This window comes from Mobula birostris, chromosome 22, assembly GCF_030028105.1.
Source record: "Mobula birostris isolate sMobBir1 chromosome 22, sMobBir1.hap1, whole genome shotgun sequence".
Lineage (NCBI taxonomy): Eukaryota > Metazoa > Chordata > Chondrichthyes > Myliobatiformes > Myliobatidae > Mobula > Mobula birostris.
The window spans coordinates 26,434,651-26,457,150 of record NC_092391.1 but is presented as its reverse complement, the minus strand read 5'-3'; the positions used below and the strand labels follow the sequence as shown (position 1 = coordinate 26,457,150).

The 22,500-nt window shown below is 47.3% G+C and overlaps 1 protein-coding gene across 6 annotated transcripts in view; it reads left to right on the top strand.

The window, feature by feature from the left end:
• The window catches only part of card9 (caspase recruitment domain family, member 9), a 46,216-nt gene extending 29,907 nt beyond the window's left edge, over nt 1–16,309 (top strand). For all 6 annotated transcript variants that reach the window (XM_072239990.1, XM_072239988.1, XM_072239989.1 and 3 more), the window contains exons 11-12: nt 13,140–13,216; nt 15,260–16,309. In XM_072239990.1, the coding sequence (XP_072096091.1) occupies nt 13,140–13,216; nt 15,260–15,386 (204 nt within the window). In that variant the 3' untranslated portion in view covers nt 15,387–16,309. The remainder of the gene's footprint in view (nt 1–13,139; nt 13,217–15,259) is intronic.
• Nucleotides 16,310–22,500: the final 6,191 nt, after the last annotated feature.

Here is a 22,500-nt window from a genome sequence, read left to right as displayed (position 1 = left end):
GACAAGCTGGGCTAATGGTAGTCAGAGAGACAAACTGGGCTAACGGTACAGTCAGAGAGAAGCTGGGCTAACGGTACAGTCAGAGACAAGCTGGGTTAATGGTACAGTCAGAGAGAAGCTGGGCTAACGGTACAGTCAGAGACAAGCTGGGCTAACAGTACAGTCAGAGACAAGCTGGGTTAATGGTACAGTCAGAGAGAAGCTGGGCTAATGGTAGTCACAGAGACAAGCTGGGCTAATGGTACAGTCAGAGAGAAGCTGGGCTAATGGTACAGTCAGCGACAAGCTGGACTAATGGTAGTCAGAGAGACAAACTGGGCTAACGGTACAGTCAGAGACAAACTTGGCTAATGGTACAGTCAGAGACAAACTGGGCTAACAGTACAGTCAGAGAGACAAACTGGGCTAACGGTACAGTCAGAGAGAAGCTGGGCTAACGATACGGTCAGAGAGAAGCTGGGCTAACGGTACAGTCAGAGACAAGCTGCGCTAATGGTACAGTTAGAGAGAAGCTGGGCTAACGGTACAGTCAGAGACAAGCTGGGCTAACGGTACAGTCAGAGAGAAGCTGAGCTAATGGTACAGTCAGCGACAAGCTGGGCTAATGGTAGTCAGAGAGACAAACTGGGCTAACGATACAGTCAGAGAGAAGCTGGGCTAACGGTACAGTCAGAGACAAGCTGCGCTAATGGTACAGTTAGAGAGAAGCTGGGCTAACGGTACAGTCAGAGACAAGCTGGGCTAACGGTACAGTCAGAGAGAAGCTGAGCTAACGGTACAGTCAGCGACAAGCTGGGCTAATGGTAGTCAGAGAGACAAACTGGGCTAACGATACAGTCAGAGAGAAGCTGGGCTAACGGTACAGTCAGAGACAAGCTGGGCTAACGGTACAGTCAGAGACAAGCTGGGTTAACGATACAGTCAGAGAGAAGCTGGGCTAACGGTACAGTCAGAGACAAGCTGGGCTAACAGTACAGTCAGAGACAAGCTGGGTTAATGGTACAGTCAGAGAGAAGCTGGGCTAACGGTACAGTCAGAGACAAGCTGGGCTAACAGTACAGTCAGAGACAAGCTGGGCTAACGGTACAGTCAGAGAGAAGCTGAGCTAACGGTACAGTCAGCGACAAGCTGGGCTAATGGTAGTCAGAGAGACAAACTGGGCTAACGATACAGTCAGAGAGAAGCTGGGCTAACGGTACAGTCAGAGACAAGCTGGGCTAACGGTACAGTCAGAGACAAGCTGGGTTAATGGTACAGTCAGAGAGAAGCTGGGCTAACGGTACAGTCAGAGACAAGCTGGGCTAACAGTACAGTCAGAGACAAGCTGGGTTAATGGTACAGTCAGAAAGAAGCTGGGCTAATGGTAGTCACAGAGACAAGCTGGGCTAATGGTACAGTCAGAAAGAAGCTGGGCTAACGGTACAGTCAGAGACAAGCTGGGCTAACAGTACAGTCAGAGACAAGCTGGGTTAATGGTACAGTCAGAGAGAAGCTGGGCTAATGGTAGTCACAGAGACAAGCTGGGCTAATGGTACAGTCAGAGAGAAGCTGGGCTAATGGTACAGTCAGCGACAAGCTGGGCTAATGGTAGTCAGAGAGACAAACTGGGCTAACGGTACAGTCAGAGAGAAGCTGGGCTAACGGTACAGTCAGAGACAAGCTGGGTTAATGGTACAGTCAGAGAGAAGCTGGGCTAACGGTACAGTCAGAGACAAGCTGGGCTAACAGTACAGTCAGAGACAAGCTGGGTTAATGGTACAGTCAGAGAGAAGCTGGGCTAATGGTAGTCACAGAGACAAGCTGGGCTAATGGTACAGTCAGAGAGAAGCTGGGCTAATGGTACAGTCAGCGACAAGCTGGACTAATGGTAGTCAGAGAGACAAACTGGGCTAACGGTACAGTCAGAGACAAACTTGGCTAATGGTACAGTCAGAGACAAACTGGGCTAACAGTACAGTCAGAGAGACAAACTGGGCTAACGGTACAGTCAGAGAGAAGCTGGGCTAACGATACGGTCAGAGAGAAGCTGGGCTAACGGTACAGTCAGAGACAAGCTGCGCTAATGGTACAGTTAGAGAGAAGCTGGGCTAACGGTACAGTCAGAGACAAGCTGGGCTAACGGTACAGTCAGAGAGAAGCTGAGCTAATGGTACAGTCAGCGACAAGCTGGGCTAATGGTAGTCAGAGAGACAAACTGGGCTAACGATACAGTCAGAGAGAAGCTGGGCTAACGGTACAGTCAGAGAGAAGCTGGGCTAACGGTACAGTCAGAGACAAGCTGGGTTAATGGTACAGTCAGAGAGAAGCTGGGCTAACGGTACAGTCAGAGACAAGCTGGGTTAATGGTACAGTCAGAAAGAAGCTGGGCTAACAGTACAGTCAGAGACAAGCTGGGTTAATGGTACAGTCAGAAAGAAGCTGGGCTAATGGTAGTCACAGAGACAAGCTGGGCTAATGGTACAGTCAGAGAGAAGCTGGGCTAACGGTACAGTCAGAGACAAGCTGGGCTAACAGTACAGTCAGAGACAAGCTGGGTTAATGGTACAGTCAGAGAGAAGCTGGGCTAATGGTAGTCACAGAGACAAGCTGGGCTAATGGTACAGTCAGAGAGAAGCTGGGCTAACGGTACAGTCAGAGACAAGCTGGGCTAACAGTACAGTCAGAGACAAGCTGGGTTAATGGTACAGTCAGAGAGAAGCTGGGCTAACGGTACAGTCAGAGACAAGCTGGGCTAACAGTACAGTCAGAGACAAGCTGGGTTAATGGTACAGTCAGAGAGAAGCTGGGCTAATGGTAGTCACAGAGACAAGCTGGGCTAATGGTGCAGTCAGAGAGAAGCTGGGCTAATGGTACAGTCAGCGACAAGCTGGACTAATGGTAGTCAGAGAGACAAACTGGGCTAACGGTACAGTCAGAGACAAACTTGGCTAATGGTACAGTCAGAGAGAAACTTGGCTAATGGTACAGTCAGAGACAAACTGGTCTAACAGTACAGTCAGAGAGACAAACTGGGCTAACGGTACAGTCAGAGAGAAGCTGGGCTAACGATACGGTCAGAGAGAAGCTGGGCTAACGGTACAGTCAGAGACAAGCTGCGCTAATGGTACAGTTAGAGAGAAGCTGGGCTAACGGTACAGTCAGAGACAAGCTGGGCTAACGGTACAGTCAGAGAGAAGCTGAGCTAACGGTACAGTCAGCGACAAGCTGGGCTAATGGTAGTCAGAGAGACAAACTGGGCTAACGATACAGTCAGAGAGAAGCTGGGCTAACGGTACAGTCAGAGACAAGCTGGGCTAACGGTACAGTCAGAGACAAGCTGGGTTAATGGTACAGTCAGAGAGAAGCTGGGCTAACGGTACAGTCAGAGACAAGCTGGGCTAACAGTACAGTCAGAGACAAGCTGGGTTAATGGTACAGTCAGAAAGAAGCTGGGCTAATGGTAGTCACAGAGACAAGCTGGGCTAATGGTACAGTCAGAGAGAAGCTGGGCTAACGGTACAGTCAGAGACAAGCTGGGCTAACAGTACAGTCAGAGACAAGCTGGGTTAATGGTACAGTCAGAGAGAAGCTGGGCTAATGGTAGTCACAGAGACAAGCTGGGCTAATGGTACAGTCAGAGACAAACTGGGCTAACGGTACAGTCAGAGACAAACTGGGCTAATGGTACAGTCAGGGACAAGCTGGGCTAACAGTACAGTCAGAGACAAGCTGGGTTAATGGTACAGTCAGAGAGAAGCTGGGCTAATGGTAGTCAGAGAGACAAACTGGGCTAACGGTACAGTCAGAGAGAAGCTGGGCTAACGGTACAGTCAGAGACAAACTGGGCTAATGGTACAGTCAGAGACAAACTGGGCTAACGGTACAGTCAGAGACAAGCTGGGCTAACAGTACAGTCAGAGACAAGCTGGGTTAATGGTACAGTCAGAGAGAAGCTGGGCTAATGGTAGTCACAGAGACAAGCTGGGCTAATGGTGCAGTCAGAGAGAAGCTGGGCTAATGGTACAGTCAGCGACAAGCTGGACTAATGGTAGTCAGAGAAACAAGCTGGGCTAACGATACGGTCAGAGACAAGCTGGGTTAACGATACGGTCAGAGACAAGCTGGGTTAACGGTACAGTCAGAGACAAGCTGGGCTAACGATACAGTCAGAGACAAGCTGGGTTAACAGTACAGTCAGAGACAAGCTGGGTTAACGATACGGTCAGAGAGAAGCTGGGCTAACGATACAGTCAGGGACAAGCTGGGTTAACGATACGGTCAGAGAGAAGCTGGGCTAATGGTAGTCACAGAGACAAGCTGGGCTAACGGTGCAGTCAGAGAGACAAGCTGGGCTAACGATACAGTCAGAGACAAGCTGGGTTAATGGTACAGTCAGAGAGAAGCTGGGCTAACAGTACGGTCAGAAACAAGCTGGGCTAACGGTACAGTCAGAGACAAGCTGGGTTAACAGTCCAGTCAGAGACAAGCTGGGCTAACAGTACGGTCAGAAACAAGCTGGGCTAACGGTACAGTCAGAGAGAAGCTGAGCTAACGATACAGTCAGAAACAAGCTGGGCTAACGGTACAGTCAGAGACAAGCTGGGCTAATGCTACAGTCAGAGAGAAGCTGGGCGAACAGTGTGGTCAGAAACAAGCTGGGCTAACAGTACAGTCAGAGACAAGCTGGGCTAACGGTACAGTCAGAGACAAGCTGGGCTAACGGTACAGTCAGAGAGAAGCTGGGTTAACGGTCCAGTCAGAGACAAGCTGGGCTAACAGTACGGTCAGAAACAAGCTGGGCTAACGGTACAGTCAGAGAGAAGCTGGGCTAACGATACAGTCAGAAACAAGCTGGGCTAACGGTACAGTCAGAGAGAAGCTGGGCTAACGATACAGTCAAAGAGAAGCTGGGCTAACGATACAGTCAGAGACAAGCTGGGTTAAAGGTACAAAGAGAAGCTGGGCTAACGATACAGTCAGAGACAAGCTGGGTTAACGATACAGTCAGAGAGAAGCTGGGCTAACGATATGGTCAAAGACAAGCTGGGCTAACGATACAGTCAGAGAGAAGCTGGGCTAACCGTACAGTCAGAGAGACAAGCTGGGCTAACGCTACAGTCAGAGACAAGCTGGGCTAATGGTAGTCACAGAGACAAACTGGGCTAACAGTACGGTCAGAAACAATCTGGGCTAACGGTACAGTCAGACTCAAGCTGGGCTAACTCTACAGTCAGAGAGAAGCTGGGCGAAGAATACAGTCAGAGACAAGCTGGGCTAACAGTACGGTCAGAGACAAGCTGGGTTAACGGTACAGTCAGAGAGAAGCTGGGCTAACAATACAGTCAGAGAGAAGCTGGGCTAACGGTACAGTCAGAAACAAGCTGGGCTAACGGTACAATCAGAGAGAAGCTGGGATAACATAACAGTCAGAGACAAGCTGGGCGATCAGTACGGTCAGAGACAATCTGGGTTAACGGTACGGTCAGAGAGAAGCCGGGCTAATGGTACAGTCAGAGACAAGCTGTGCTAATGGTACAGTCAGAAACAAGCTGGGTTAATGGTACAGTCAGAAACAAGCTGGGTTAATGGTACAGTCAGAGAGAAGCTGGGCTAACGGTACAGTCAGAGAGAAGCAGGGCTAATGGTACAGTCAGAGAGACAAGCTGGGCTAACACTACAGTCAGAGACAAACTGGGCTAATGGTAGTCACAGAGACAAACTGGGCTAACAGTACGGTCAGTAACAATCTGGGCTAACGGTACAGTCAGAGAGAAGCAGGGCTAACGGTACAGTCAGAGAGACAAGCTGGGCTAACACTACAGTCAGAGACAAGCTGGGCTAACAGTACGGTCAGTAACAATCTGGGCTAACGGTACAGTCAGAGACTAGCTGGGCTAACGCTACAGTCAGAGAGAAGCTGGGCTAACGATACAGTCAGAAACAAGCTGGGCTAACGATACGGTCAGAGACAAGCTGGGCTAATGGTACAGTCAGAGAGAAGCTGTGCTAACGGTACAGTCAGAAACAAGCTGGGCTAACGGTACAGTCAGAAACAAGCTGGGCTAACGATACAGTCAGAGAGACAAGCTAGGCTAACGTTATAGTCAGAGAGACAAGCTGGGCTAATGGTACAGTCAGAGACAAGCTGGGCTAACGGTCCGTTCAGAGACAAGCTGGGCTAATGGTACAGTCAGAGACAAGCTGGGCTAACGGTACAGTCAGAGAGAAGCTGGGCTAATGGTACAGTCAGAGACAAGCTGCGCTAACGGTACAGTCAGAGACAAGCTGGGCTAACGCTACAGTCAGAGACAAGCTGGGCTAACGGTACAGTCAGACTCAAGCTGGGCTAACGGTACAGTCAGAGAGAAGCTGGGCGAAGAGTACGGTCAGAGACAAGCTGGGCTAACAGTACGGTCAGAAACAAGCTGGGCTAACGGTACAGTCAGAGACAAGCTGGGCTAACGCTACAGTCAGAGAGAAGCTAGGCTAATGGTACAGTCAGAGACAAGCTGGGCGAACGGTACAGTCAGAGAGAAGCTGGGCTAACGGTACAGTCAGAGAAAAGCTGGGCTGACGGTACAGTCAGAAACAAGCTGGGCTAACGGGACAGTCAGAGAGAAGCTGGGCTAACGGTACAGTCAGAGAGAAGCTGGGCTAACGGTACAGTCAGAGAAAAGCTGGGCTGACGGTACAGTCAGAAACAAGCTGGGCTAACGGGACAGTCAGAGAGAAGCTGGGCTAACGGTACAGTCAGCAATAAGCTGGGCTAACGATACAGTCAGAGACAAGCTGGGTTAATGATACAGTCAGAGAGAAGCTGGGCTAACGATATGGTCAAAGACAAGCTGGACTAATGATACAGTCAGAGAGAAGCTGGGCTAACGGTACAGTCAGAGAGACAAGCTGGGCTAACGCTACTGTCAGAGACAAACTGGGCTACCAGTACGGTCAGTAACAATCTGGGCTAACGGTACAGTCAGAGACAAGCTGGGCTAACGCTACTGTCAGAGAGAAGCTGGGCGAACAGTACGGTCAGAGACAAGCTGGGCTAACGATACAGTCAGAGAGAAGCTGGGCTAACAGTACGGTCAGAGACAAGCTGGTTTAACGGTCCGGTCAGAGACAAGCTGGGTGAACAGTACAGTCAGAGACCAGCTGGGCTAACAGTACGGTCAGAAACAAGCTGGGCTAACGGTACAGTCAGAGAGAAGCTGGGCTAACAATACAGTCAGAGAGAAGCTGGGCTAATGGTACAGTCAGAAACAAGCTGGGCTAACGGTACAATCAGAGAGAAGCTGGGCTAACGGTACAGTCAGAGAGAAGCTGGGCTAACGATACAGTCAGAAACAAGCTGGGCTAACGGTACAGTCAGAGAGAAGCTGGGCTAATGATACGGTCAAAGAGAAGCTGGGCTAACGATACAGTCAGAGACAAGCTGGGTTAACGGTACAGTCAGAAACAAGCTGGGCTAATGGTACAGTCAGAAACAAGCTGGTCTAACGATACAGTCAGAGACAAGCTGGGCTAATGGTACAGTTAGAGAGAAGCTGGGCTAACGATACGGTCAAAGAGAAGCTGGGCTAATGATATAGTCAGAGACAAGCTGGGTTAACGGTACAGTCAGAGAGAAGCTGGGCTAACGATACAGTCAGAGACAAGCTGGGTTACGATACAGTCAGAGAGAAGCTGGGCTAACGATATGGTCAAAGACAAGCTGGGCTAACGATACAGTCAGAGAGAAGCTGGGCTAATGGTTCAGTCAGAGAGACAAGCTGGGCTAACGCTACAATCAGAGACAAGCTGGGCTAATGGTAGTCACAGAGACAAACTGGGCTAACAGTACGGTCAGAAACAAGCTGGGCTAACGATACAGTCAGAGAGAAGCTGGGTGAGCAGTACAGTCAGAGTCAAGCTGGGCTAACAGTACGGTCAGAAACAAGCTGGGCTAACGGTACAGTCAGAGAGAAGCTGGGCTAACAATACAGTCAGAAACAAGCTGGGCTAACGGTACAATCAGAGAGAAGCTGGGCTAATGGTACAGTCAGCGACAAGCTGGGCGAACAGTACGGTCAGAAACAAGCTGTGTTAACGGTACAGTCAGAGACAAGCTGGGTGAACAGTACAGTCAGAGACAAGCTGGGCTAACAGTACAGTCAGAAACAAGCTGGGCTAACGGTACAGTCAGAGACAAGCTGGGCTAACGCTACAGTCAGAGACAAGCTGGGCGAACAGTACGGTCAGAGACAAGCTGGGCTAACAGTACGGTCAGAAACAAGCTGGGCTAACGATACAGTCAGAGAGAAGCTGGGTGAGCAGTACAGTCAGAGTCAAGCTGGGCTAACAGTACGGTCAGAAACAAGCTGGGCTAACGGTACAGTCAGAGAGAAGCTGGGCTAACAATACAGTCAGAAACAAGCTGGGCTAACGGTACAATCAGAGAGAAGCTGGGCTAATGGTACAGTCAGCGACAAGCTGGGCGAACAGTACGGTCAGAAACAAGCTGTGTTAACGGTACAGTCAGAGACAAGCTGGGTGAACAGTACAGTCAGAGACAAGCTGGGCTAACAGTACAGTCAGAGACAAGCTGGGCTAACGGTACAGTCAGAGAGAAGCTGGGCTAACGGTCCGGTCAGAGACAAGCTGGGCTAATGGTACAGTCAGAGACAAGCTGGGCTAACGGTACAGTCAGAGAGAAGCTGGGCTAATGGTACAGTCAGAGAGAAGCTGGGCTAATGGTACAGTCAGAGAGACAAGCTAGGCTAACGGTACAGTCAGAGAGACAAGCTGGGCTAATGGTACAGTCAGAGACAAGCTGGGCTAACGGTCCGGTCAGAGACAAGCTGGGCTAATGGTACAGTCAGAGACAAGCTGGGCTAACGGTACAGTCAGAGAGACAAGCTGGGTTAACGGTACAGTCAGAGACAAGCTGGGCTAATGATACGGTCAGAGAGACAAGCTGGGCTAACGGTACAGTCAGAGACAAGCTGGGCTAACGGGCTTGTTTCTCTGCTGTATAACTGACTACAATGTAACTGGTGTAACCGTAAATACTTTCCTCCATTTAAAAGAGTTGGTTGTAATATATAATTCACTGTATAAAATTTAAGGGCCTATGCTAATTTTATTTACTTTAGTTTGTATTATGATTATAATTCTGCCTGGTTATTAATCTTGTTTTAAGATTAGTTTTAATGCTAATAATATGCATCAGCGAGAGGCAAATTTGCTGCATTGAGCAGACACTCCCTCTGGATTAAGTTCAGCAGAATTCGTTCATCAATAGAATTGATTGCAGGTGAGGCCAGTACTGGGACCCGGAAGGACTGGAGTATCCTCAGTGTCTCCCTGTGTCCAACAGGGACAAGATTCCTGCAACTGGTGTAGGTCCAAGCAGGGACTGGAGGTTAGAGGAATACCAGAATGTGTCAGGAAGGAACATTCAAAGTTCAAAGTAAATTTATTATCAAAGGACAAGTATGTCACCAGATACATCCCTGAGATTTGTTTTTTTTTTGTTGGATGCACAGTAAGTACAAAGAAATACAATGGAATCAGTGAAAAGCTGTACACAGACAAAGATAGAGAAATAACCAATGTGTAAAATACAACAAATTGTGCAAATACAAAAAAATAGAGACAAAATAACAATAAATATTGAGAACACGAGTTGCCGAGACCTTGAAAGTGAGTCTGTGTGTTGGGAAGCAGTTTAGTGTTGTGGTGAGCGAACTTGTCCACTGTTCCTGAAACGGGTGGTGTGGGACCTAAGGCTTCTGCACCTCCTTCTCGAAGGCAGCAGCAAGAAGAGAGCCTGGCCTGGGGGGTCTTTGATGATGGATGCTGCTTTCATGCTGCAGCAATTGTAGGGCTTTACCAGTGATGGACTGGACCGGGTCCAAAACTTTTTGCAGCCTTTCTCATTCAAGGGCATTGCTGTTTGAATATCAGGTCGTGATGCAACCAGTTAATATACTGTCCACTGTGCATCTATAGAAGTTCGTCAAAGTTTTCGATGACATATGGAATCTTTGCAAACTTCTAGGGAAGTTGAGGGGCTGCCGTGCCTCCTTTGTAATGACACTCGTGAGCTGGACCCAGGGTAATAGAGGTTCCCATAGATACTGTGTGGATAAGGGAAAAGATAAGTGGAAGTTTCTATGGGCCCATTACAGACAGATTCAGTAAAAATAATAAAGGGGAGAGAGGAAATGACAGAGGAAGCAGCAACACACACAAAACGCTGGAGGAACTCAGCAGGCCAGGCGGCACCTATAGAACAGGGTACGGTCGACGTCTCAGGCCGAGACCCTTCACCAGGACTGGAGAAAAAAAGATGAGAAGTCGGAGTAAGAAGGTGGAGGGAGGGGAGGGAGAAATGCAAGGTGAGAGGTGAAACCGGGAGACGGGGAGGGTGAAGTAAAGAGCTGGAAAGTTGATAAGTGAAAGAGATAAAGGGCTGGAGAAGGGGGAACCTAACAGGGGGAGGAGCACCAGGGGGAGAGGTGATGGGCAGGAAGGGAGATGAGGTGAGGGAGGGAAGTGGGAATGAGAAATGGTGAAGGAGACGTGGTGGGGTGCGGTGGAGGTGGTGATGGGGGCATTACCAGAAGTTTGAGAATTCGATGTTCATGCCATCAGGTTGGAGGCTACACAGACGGAATATAAGGTGTTGTTCCTTCAACCTGAGTGCGGCCTCATCGCGACAGCAGAGGAGACCCTAGATTGACATGTCAAGAGTAGATACTTTGTCTTTTATTTCATGGAAGAAATCATAGAAAGCCTCTTAGTAATAGAAGAAGAGAGAAAGTCCGAAGGAAACCAACATTAGTGAACAATTAGAGAAGGCCAATGAATCCTCATAGGTCACTGACCTGCATCCCAAGGGATGGCAAGGAATGACAAGGGAAATAATAGATGCCCAGGTAGTTGTGATCCAAAGCTCTGGATTCCAGAACAGCTTCCACAGATTGGAAGGTGGCAAATGTAGAGTGAAATGTTAGAATCTTTCAATAAGGAGCTGATATTTATAAAGCAGTAGGATTAGGCAGGGTCAAGCAGATTTATGAAAGGAAGATCGCGCTTGAGAAATCTGTTGAAGTTCTGAGGTTGGAGCCAGCAGAAGAGGTAAGGAAGAACCAGTGAATGTAAAGCGTTTTGGTCGTTTAAAAGGACTTGATAAGAAGCTGCACGAGAGATTACTAAACGAAGTGAGGGCAGATAGTTGTGGGGATGATATGCTGTCACGGAGTGGGGATTGGTTATTGAACGAAGTAGGAATAACTGGATCGTGTTTTCATTGTATGGCTGCAGTTAGTGAGGTGCAGGGGTCAGTGCATTGTCCCAAATAAGCTGAGTAAATGGAGGTCTGGTACAGATCAGCCATTATCTGATGGAATGGAGGAATCACTTCAGGGGATGTGTGACCTTCTCCAGGCAATGGGCCAGCATGGGCTTGATGGGCTGAAGAGCCTGTTTCCTTGCTGTTTGATTCTGTAGTCATCTACAAAAATCAGAAAATGTTCATCTCATTAAACCTTGTTCTGCTGATCATTCTGCCTTTGCTGACCTGTTTCTTAATTCCAGTCACCCACCTCCGATCTATGAACTTCAGCCAGCAAAAATCTATTTAGCTCAGATTTAAGGCTGTGAAACGAGCTGGTAAGGACATCAAATATTACGGGAAGAATGGGGCTGAATTCTGCTCCTCTGTGTTATGGTATCTATTGACCTCAGTTGGAGAGAGTTCAGTTGAGGATGGACTTTTGGAACTTTGATCTGCAAGCTGATGTGAAGATTATATTCTTTTTGTCCTGGTTCCTGGAACTTTGCCTATTTCCATCACACACATCCTCCACAGAAAGAGTTTCTAACTGCTCATTCCAACTCCTTTCAAAATCCTATCAGCCCAATCCATCTACATTTCTATCCTGGAGAATGTAATCTCTAATTATAATTTTCTCGTAACTCTCGGTATTAATTTATTATTGTCACGTATACTGAGTTAGTTTTTGTCCTGCTTGCCATCCAGACAGATCATGCCTTACATCATTACTTCCAGGTAGTAAACTACAAGTCAGAATACAGAACACAGAGCTACCCTTGCAGAGAAAGTGCAGTGCTGGTAGACAAATAACATGCAAGGGCAACCATGAGGTAGACTGGGAGGTTAAGGTTCAAAAGTTTATCTTTTAGCAAATGAGTGGTCTATTCAGGAGTCTGATAACAGTGGGATTGAATCTGTTGGATTCTGATGTTCTTGATCCAATGTTCTTTTAGAAGTCAGGAAAGAGCCGCAAGACTTGATGTTTCACAGTGGTTTTATTAAGTGTTGACAGAACAAAGGGAAGTTGAACAGGCAGTCACAGAAGTCTGCTAAGTGAAGGGAAAGCTAAGATTAAGATGGTGCTGTTTTGCATTCAGCTATTTTATACCCATAGAGATAAGGAAAAATTCCACTTAAATTTGAAGGTAAGAGTTAACCACTGAGAAAGCACTTATTCAAATTCTGCAGTACCAAGTTAACCAATGAGAAAGCACTTATTCAAATTATGAAGTACCAAGTTGACCAATGAGAAAACACTTATTCAAATACTGCAGAAGAAAGAAGCTTTCAGAGCTTCCCAGAATTATGCTTTGTATAACCACCATGGGCATATTAATCTTGCATAAAATATAAGCAGATAATTAATTGTTAAACTGAAAAGGAAGTAACAATTAAACCGTCCAATCTAAGAATTAAACAGATGGATCCAACAAAGCTGTCCTGGAGTCTGGTGGTATATGCTCTCAAGATTTGAATCTTCTGCCTGATGGGAGAAGGGAGAAGAGAGGTTGTTTGGAGTACAAGTATCCTTAATCATATTTGTTGTTTTTTCAAAGCAGTGGGAAATATAGACAGAGTAACAGGAGAGAGGCAGGTTGGTGTTATTGGCAGGGCTGCATTTGCAAATCACTGAAGTTTATTCTGCATTCTGTTTGCTGTTTACCTTTCCTGGTAGAATTCTGCTGAATCTGCAGCGTTGCCTTTCCGAGGCCAATTTTGGAGTGTGACGGTATGGATGAGGTCCCTGACCGGTCTGGAGACCAGGGTGGGATGGCGTGGCGTTAGCAGGAAGTGGGTTAGTCTGTGTGACTGATGTCCTCCGTTGCTTCTTTCACAGCTGCTATCCACTGAGGACCATCTGAAAGTGAAGTCCAGCAGGTTGAGAATGAAGAAAAGCTTTGAAGACTACAGAAGGTTTGTGTCTAATCCTTGTCACAATTTTCCATCATTTCTGAAACCTTTTCTGTCTGTTGTACCCTTTCCTTGATGTGCTCCATCTGCAACCACCCTATTTAGTCCAAGTACTGAACCAAAATGTCTCCTCTGTTACTTCTGCCAGTTTGTCCTGATTTCTGTCAGTCTGCATGTCTGCATTTCCATCTTGCTGCCTCCCTCCAGCTCACTGTCTACATACTGATCCCACATTCTATATGTGCCTACATCTTTCTACCTGCCATCTGCGTTTCTCACTCTGCCTCTCTGTTATGTTGCTTGTTATCCCATTGCCTGTCTGTTCTTTGACCTGCCTCTGTATTGCTGTCCATGTCCACCTGTGGAACAAATTAGCGTAGAAGTTCATGAGCGCCATTTCTCCAGTCAAAATGTTCTGGGAAAAGTCAAAGATTTGATAGTGCCACTTTCAAAAATCTTGTCAGTGTGACCCATGCTCGAAGCTCATCTGCCTTACCCTCAAAACTCCTTGCTTTGAAATGAACGTAACTCAGAATGCTCGCCCCACCACGCTCAACCTTCCAGTTCCTATCTTTGTATGTGGGTTTAGCATCTGCTTTCCCCACAATCACTACACTAGCTGCCCTGGCAGTCTGGTTCCCATCCTCCTGCGCCTTGCTTAAATCTTCCAGAGCAGAAGTAGCAAACTTTCCTACGAAGATGTTGGTTCCCCTGCAGTCGGGTGCAAACCATTGCATTTGTAGAGATCTCCCCTTCCCTGGGAGAGAGCCCAATGATCCAAAAGTCTGAAGTCGTCCCTCCTGCACAATCTCCTTGGCCGTGTGTTAGAAGTGTCATCTGCCTATGTCTCCAGCACATGACATGGATAGTAAGCCAGAGTTTACTGGTCTGCAGGTCCTGTTGTTTAACTTAGAACCTGGACTCACTTTGCAGGGCCTTGTCACTCTTTCTGCCTCGGTCATTGTCACCGACCTGGACCACGGCGTCTGGCTGCTCTCCCACCTCCTTAAGAATGCTCAATCCGAGATGTCCTCAACCCTGGCACCAGTGAGGCAACATGCCATCTGGGAATCTCGTTCTTGTCCACAGAACCTCCTGTCTGTTCTCCTCACCAATGAATCACTACCTATCACTACCGTTATCCTCATCTCCCTCCTTCGCTTCTGAGCCACAGAGCCAGACTCAGTGACAGAGGCCTAGTCACTCCAGCTTTTTCCCTGGTAGGTCAGCTGAATCCAAAGGGTTAATGAGGGAGCGGTCACAGAGGTACTCTGCATTATTGGCCTATTCCCTTTCCCTCTCCTGATTTTCAGCCAGCTACCTGCCTCCTGCAGCTTAGGTGTGACTACCACCCTATAGGTCCGATCTATCACCTCCTCACTCTCCCAAATGACCCAGTTCTCTGATGCAGTCTGTAAGAAGCTGTGGCTGGATGCAGGTGTAGTCAGCAGGGATGCTGGAGGTCCCCCTGCCTTCCCACATCCCACAAGAGGAGCACTCTACTGCCCTGACTGTAAATCCTACTGCTCTAACTGTGCAATAAAAAGAAAGAGGAAATTGACAGGAACCCTACCCTGGTCTCTGCCTCTCCTCACCAAAGCCTCTTGAGCCAAAACCTCAGTTCCCCCTCTAACCCTGTCCCACTCCAATAATGACCACTCCCACAATGGCCGCTCCACTTAAATCTAAAAGCAAACTACTGCAGATGCTGTACACCTGAAATATAACCAGTAAATGCTGGAATTGGCAGAGATAATGTTCCAACCCAGTGACCTTTCATCAGTTTTCTCAGTTTTATAGACATCTACCACTCTGCACCATCAGAGAAATGGGTATGAATTGTGACACAGCAGATCGCTCATCAATAATACCCTCATACATAAGAGAGCTACAACTCTGTTTGTTTCTCTCTCAAAAAAAGAGACTGCCCTGTCACTGTTTGTTAAGGGGTGAGGCAGCTAAGGCTTTTAACCCCACATTGAAAGGAGTCCTCAGCAGATCCTGAATTGAAATCTCTTTTGTCTTTCTGATAAACAAATTGAACAGGAAGCGAGCAATCCGACTGAACAAGCAGGTGAATGATGGGGCGAAGGAGAACATGACGGCGAGTGAGACCACAGACTCCGACTACTCCGAAGGAGAAGGAGGAGGGAAAAGTGACGATGGGAAATGATCCAGACATCCGATGGGGACCGAAACTCCCGGATTTGTGCTCATTCCACACCACTGCCATCACAGAGACAGCACACCTGGGATTTACTGCTGCTAGCCATGGTTCACTGGCTCACACCTTCACCCTCTCCTCCACATGGGCCAGCTGATTGTGGGATTGATTCTTGGTTGGCCCTCTCAAGGCCATGCTACAGGGAGTCTGTCTTTCGGGAGAGCTGTTGGTACAACTCGTCTACTCTTTCGGGTTAGTAAATAACTCCAGAGCTACCATTTGGAAGGATGAGCAGAACTCTTGTGTGTTCTGGTCAATACTTACTCACAACTGATATCCCTGAGATGGGTAATCTGGTTGCTATGTAATTATTCTTACAGGCTCCTACAGTAGCCCCATATCTAGGTTCTTTTTACTGAGGCAGTGAGAAGATTATGGTCTCTGATAAATACTTCTATGTTATTATCAGAGGAAGAAACTCCATTTCAATATCTCTACACTAATCCTCTGCACGATAACCTCCCTGTGTCTTTTCATCAGTCTTCATTCTTCTTTCCAGCATCTATTACTGGACCTGTGTCACAGTCCCTCATTTTCCTCAGCTCTTCTTTTTCTCCAACTCTCTCTCTCTCTTCTCTTCCTCCTGGCTCCTGTCCTTTCTGTCTCTCCCCAGATCCAAGCGTCTGCCCCTTTGTCATAGTGGCGGCATCCAATTGACCCAAACTTACATGAAACAGCACCAGGTCTCCCATTATTGTAAGGGGGTCCTGCATGTGTAAGCTGTGTCAGTGGCTACCTTTATCATTATATTTTGGAGTGGGCTTCCACACAATAGCCAAATAAAACTGCGTACTCAGTGTTAAGGTCTGAGTAACTTAAGGGCATCACATTTCTCTCTTGTCATTTCTTTGATAAACAATATAAACAGAAGGTCAAAAGACAGGTTAACAATAGAACCAGTAAGTGTGGACTAAGCAACATGCCCAAAATGCTGGAGGAACTCAGCAGGTCAGGCAGCATCTATGGAAAAAGGTACAGTTGACGTTTCGGGCCGAGACCCTTAGTGTGGACTAACTTGTCACTAAACACGGTTTATTTTGCCTTTTGTAGACTGCCTTCCCCTTGCGTGGACTTTCCCCATCTCGTGGCTTTCTCACTGGCTCAGGCTGTGCTGTAACATCACCAGTAGATGGCAGCATCTCAGCATGAGGCACCTCTTCCTTCCTCTGTGAGCTGGAGAAGGACGCTCCCTACTCCTTGTCCATGTGTAAGGCTGGTTGTCAGTAAAGTTGTTCTGAAAGAGACAAGCATCCAATCGGTTTACTAATGAATCCCACAAGGCAGCTTCTTGTTCTCCTTGTCGGATTTGTGAACAGATCCTGACATGTTGCTTAGAGATGACATAAACTTTCCTTAGCTGATGAGTTTATCCTTTGAGGTCACATTGCCTGGACTAGGTGTGTCCTGATGAAGGATCTCGGCCTGAAACTTCGATTGTGCCCTTTTTTCATACCTGGCCTGTTGAGTTCCTTCAGCTTTTTGTGTGTGTTGCTCGGATTTCCAGCATCTGCAGATTTTCTCTTGTTTGTAGGTGTATCCAATGTTGCTTGAACATAGTCGTCAAATGGGGATGGCATGACAGCATGATGTAACGCCATTACAGTACAGTTACATTAGCATAACACCATTACAGTACAGTTATATTAGCATAACCCCATCACAGTACAGTTACATTAGTGTAACCCCATTACAGTACAGTTACATTAGTGTAATGCCATTACAGTACCAGTGACCTGAGTCCAATTCTGCTTACTGTCTGTGAGGAGCTTGTATGTTCTCCCTGTGACTGTGTGGGTTTCCTCTGGGTGCTCTGGTTTCCTTCCACATTCCAAAGACATATGGATCAGTAAGTTGATTGGTCACATGGGTGTAATTGGACAGGTGTGGGCTGTCTCCATGCTGTATCACTAAATTAAATGGGTGGAGTCTTTCAGAATCTATGAATAACCTCTTCTTGGACTTCCAGCTGGGTACAGGTATTGATTTTAATTGACATTTCAATGACAAACTCTAACAAACTCTCCCAGAGAAATGGGCAGTAGCAGAACACTGCATTTACAATAGCCAAAGGATTGACTTTGACGGAACAAAACTACTGTGCCATCCCAATGGCTTTTGGGACGTCTGGTGAAGGAAGCCATTGAAATAAAACTAGAGGAATTTTTTTAAACAAAGTCGAAGGTCTTGGTCTAAGTACGAACTGGCATTCGATTGTAATCAAGTTGAGAAAGTGGAAACCTGATTGGATGAGGTCTAACCAATCAGGAGGGACGGATGGCGGGGGTATAAATGCCATTGGACTAGACATGCCCAGGCATCATCCCTGATGAAGATGGCAGAATTTGTCAATGAAACGTCAGTTATAATTGATACCTGAACCCGGCTGGAAGCCCAAGAATAGTTTATTCGTCATGTATGCTGAGGCAAACATGGGACCCATTTTCTCTGTCAGAATCTGTTTTATAACCAAGACTGCCTATTAATGAAGCAGCAAGGACACACTTCCTCATCAGTATTCTTGTTTCTTGTGAATCGTTAATCTTCTAATTCTCCACGTGTTCCTGTTCAGTCTTTCTGACAGCAAGAAATCATCTAGCCTGGCCTATGTCACTTGCAGGTGGTCGGATTGGATCAACCTATCCATTCCCCACAATTCACAATATCCCACAAAGATCCATATAATGCAATAGTCTAAGCTGAGTATTGACCATGAAGCACTCCTTTCGATCTTTGTCCAACATGATTTGCTGTTGACCTGTCCTCTAAGCTAAACAAACGGGTCATCAACCAGAGGCAGGAGGTCTCTGCCTGGAAAATCAAGACACTTCAGCCGTCAGAGACCTGAATCAGAAGCGGAAAATACTGCAGACACTCAGCAGATCAGGGAGAAGCAGTTGGTGTTTCAGGCAGAGGACTTTGGAAAGGGGGCAGAAGAGGTTTACTGGGATGCTGCCTGGATTAGAGAGTGTGTGCTCTAACACAAGGCTGGATAAACTTGGATTGTTTGCTCTGGGGGGAGGAGGCTGAGGTGAGAGCTGATGGGGGTTTATACAGTGATGAGAGGCAAGTTATTTTACACAGAGAGTGGTGTGTGCATGGAATGCGCTGCCTGGGGAGGTGGCAGAGGAAGATATATCAGGGACTTTTAAGAGATGTTTGGATAGGCACATGAATATGAGGAAAATGGAAGGATATGAATGAGTGTAGGCTGAATGAAGATTAGCTGAGGAATCTGAAGTATGATTGGGACTGACTAGACATAACACAAAAGGCGCTGGTGCTGATTGTGAAGATGGATAATGATCAGGCTGAAAACTTAGACGCTACAGCTCCTCAGCCCAGACAACCCTACAAGGTGTGAAAACCAGCTTAAAACCTCAGAAAAGGAAAACAAAACTTATTCATGAAGGAGACATGCTGGCATGATGGCAATTTTCACAATGATTCCATTCAACTGATGCTCTTGATTCCGAACATGCAGCATAGCCCTTCGGCCCACAATATTATGCTGACCCTTTAGCCAACCCCAATTAAGCTAACATCCACACCCCCAATTTTACCCTCCAGTTTTCTTTCAGCCATGTGCCTATCTACGAGTCTCTTACATGTAATGTATTTGCCATTACCACCACTCCTGGCAATGCATTCCACGCACCCACCACTCTCTGCGTGAAAAACCTGCCACTATCATCCCCCCACTATATTTTTCTCCAATCACCTCAAAATTATGCCCTCTCCTATTAGCCATTTCCACCTTGGGGGGAAAGAGCCTCTGGCTTTCCAATCTATCTGTACCTCTTATAATTTTATACACCTCCATCAAGTTACCTCTCATCCTCCTCACTCCAAAGAGAAAAGCTGTAGTTTGCTTAGGCTCTCCTCATAAGACTTGCCCTTTAACCAATTTCCCCCGGGATCAATAAAGTATGACTATGACTATGACTAATCCAGCGGAGGTGAAGCACCAAATACAATTCCCTATTTGGTGTTAGTGCAGCTACCTAAGTAGACAGGGTCCTGCTGATAATTTGCTCTTTGTTTCCCATTCCCTCCACTCTTTACCATTCAGTCCCTATCCCTCTGTTATCCATGATCCCAGCGATGACGGGTCTATTTTTGGTGCTGAAGTTATCGAGGCAGTAGGAGGTGGTGGACAGCAGGTGGCGGTATTGCCAATGGAATTGTATTTGGGAGCTGGTTGCCAAGGGATAAATAATTGAATTGTTGAAGACAATGGAAACACGGGGAGTCGTTGGGTGCAGAGTGGCTTCCAGGGCTAATAAGAGGATAAAATATTGGAAGTGGAAAGAGAAGAGAAGCAGTTATCCTTCGGAAATGTTAACTTTTTCCATGGATGCTGTATGACCGGCTGATTATTTCTGATATTCTCTGCTTTGTGTCAGCATTCCAGCTTGTGCAGTGCTTTGCTTCTGGGGAATCGGGGTAATACAGCGAAGGACATTCTTACATTAACACGCTTGTGCTTCTCTCCCGGCTTCCATCGCTCATCCTCGCGTTACTCCACACCTGTCAACCTCTGCATCTTCCCCGTTCCCGAATTAGTCAGGCGACCGGCTCCAGCTCCAAATGAGCAACGACTCCCGTTAAACGCCGTCCGCAACAGCAGAGTGTCCCAGTGCGTTGCACAGGTGTGTCAGCGGGGGACATCAGGGCAGAATCTTAGATCTAGAAGTTGGCTTTATGGAGAGATTGTATGAGGGGGAGAGAGAGAGAGAGAGGTGAACAGTGGTAGGGAAGTTCAGGGTGGGAATCCTGGAGCCGAAGATCTTGATTTCTGAAAGCATTGCTGCCGTGTGTGAACTGATTAAAACCAGGAGTGATCAAAGCTGGATCTGATCAGTGTCGAAATCTTGGAGGGTTATAATGCTGGGGTATTCCTTGCAGAAATGGATGGGGTGAGGGGGAACTGAGGGTTATATTGCTGGGGTATTCCTTGCAGAAATGGAGGAGATAAGGGAGAACTTAGGGTTAAAATGCTGGGGTATTCCTTGCAGAAATGGAGGGGGTGAGGGAGAACTAAGGTTATATTCCTGGGGTATTCCTTGCAGAAATGGAGGGGGTGAGGAGGAATTGAGGGTTATAATGCTGGGGTATTCCTTGCAGAAATGGAGGGGGTGAGGAGGAATTGAGGGTTATAATGCTGGGGTATTCCTTGCAGAAATGGAGGGGGTGAGGAGGAATTGAGGGTTATAATGCTGGGAGATTCCTTGCAGAAATGGAGGGGGTGAGGAGGAATTGAGGGTTATAATGCTGGGGAACTCCTTGCAGAAATGGAAGGGGTGAGGAGGATGTAAAAACAAAGGCATGAATGTTTAAACTGATGCATTGGTTGAGTGGGAGACGATATGATAGGTGGGCAGGGTTTGGTCTAAGACGGAACGCAAGCAGCGGAGTTTATGGGGAGCTGGATGCATGCATTGTGCTGAGGGGCTGGACTCCCTGGACACATTCATCCTCAGAGGTGCCTGGCCGCACTCCCAACCCCGCCCCTGTCCCCCACCCTGCCCTTGCCCCTTCCCCTGTCCAGTAAGAGAGCCGTGCCTTGCACTGCCGAGGCCTGAGGGTCTGCAACATCCGTCACAGACCCCTCTGTAGCTGAACAGCTGCTCTCCTTATGCCTCGGGATTTGTTTGCTCAACGGTGTTTTCCTTTCCACTTAACCCAGAGATCATTCCCAATTCACTGGAGTTCTGATAACTTCCATAAATTACCCAAGGCTTGGGAAGAATTACATCAGAGGAATTTGATTATCTCAGCATTCTGAGAATCTCCCCCGTGACCTGGGCAGATCCATACTGAATGGGTATGTCGGCTGACTCAGATTCCTGAGACATAATTTCCTGTTTGCTTTCCTTGTGGAATTGGTAAATCAATCAAGGTTTATCCTGACTTGGGTCCTTTCCTGGAATATTAAAATACAAATTGCACTCGCTGCTGACTTGTACATATCAATACTGGCCTGCCATAAAACAGCTCAGAATTCAGCGACTGAAGTTAAAGCAAAATGCCCAAAATAGTCAGCAGGTCGGGCAGCATCTGTGGAGAGAATTAATGTTTCAGGTCAATGGCTTGTCATCAGCGTTGTATCATGTAACCTAACCACAGCCCAACTTTGTTTTCATGAGGTTCACGGTGCAGGCAGCTGGCTTGTTTGAGTTGGACCGTGAGTACATGGCAAAGTAAGATCTGGAGATGAAGAAAAATGTTTGTTAGCACAGAGCACAGAAGCCCAGCCTGAGTCTCTCCAAAATGGAGTGCAGTAACTATTCTATTGGGAAATGGGTGGTTGGTTATCGAGAAGTGGGTGGTTGGTTATTGAGAAGTGGGTGGTTGGTTATCGAGAAGTGGGTGGTTGGTTATTGAGAAGTGGCGTGGGTTTGGGAAGGAGAGAGAGGAGGCTGCAGGGAGGAACAACTGGGGAGAAGGGATGAGAATAGAAAGGATTGAGGGTAGGAATAAAAAGGAGAAGGAGAGAGAGATTGGAGCAAAGGAGTGGGAAAGGAGAGAATGAAGAAAAAGAAGAGAAGGAAACGAGGGGACAGCACAGCCGAAGGGAAAAAAGGGAAGAGAGTGAGGGAAGAGTATGGCAACAAAAATGAGGATGGAGAGGGGAATCTGCAGTATTGTTCAGGGGATTTGTCTAATTGTTTCTCAGGATGTTAGTGGCGAGGACGAAATACACATACAGCAGAGAGTCAGGATGAGTTAACAGGCCAGACCCTCTCCTGTGCGTCTGGTTTCTTTCTGGCTCCAGTCAGTGCTCAGGGGATTGGTCCTTTTGGTTGATGCAGGATATTTTTTCCCTCAATAATGATTTTGGGAATCTTTATCAAAGGCCAAAAGTTATTAAAGCCTTCATTCCATTGAAAGGGTTTGCCAAGTAAAACAAGAGAGGGGCCTCACACTGCAGCCTGATCGACGGGCGAAAGGGAACGAGCTACTCCTGCCTGGTAGAGTGAGTCTCAGTGAATGCTCCTGTACACGGTCAAAGGACTAGTCACGGCTTTTGTGTGTCTGGTACAGACACCGGGGGCTGCAGAGG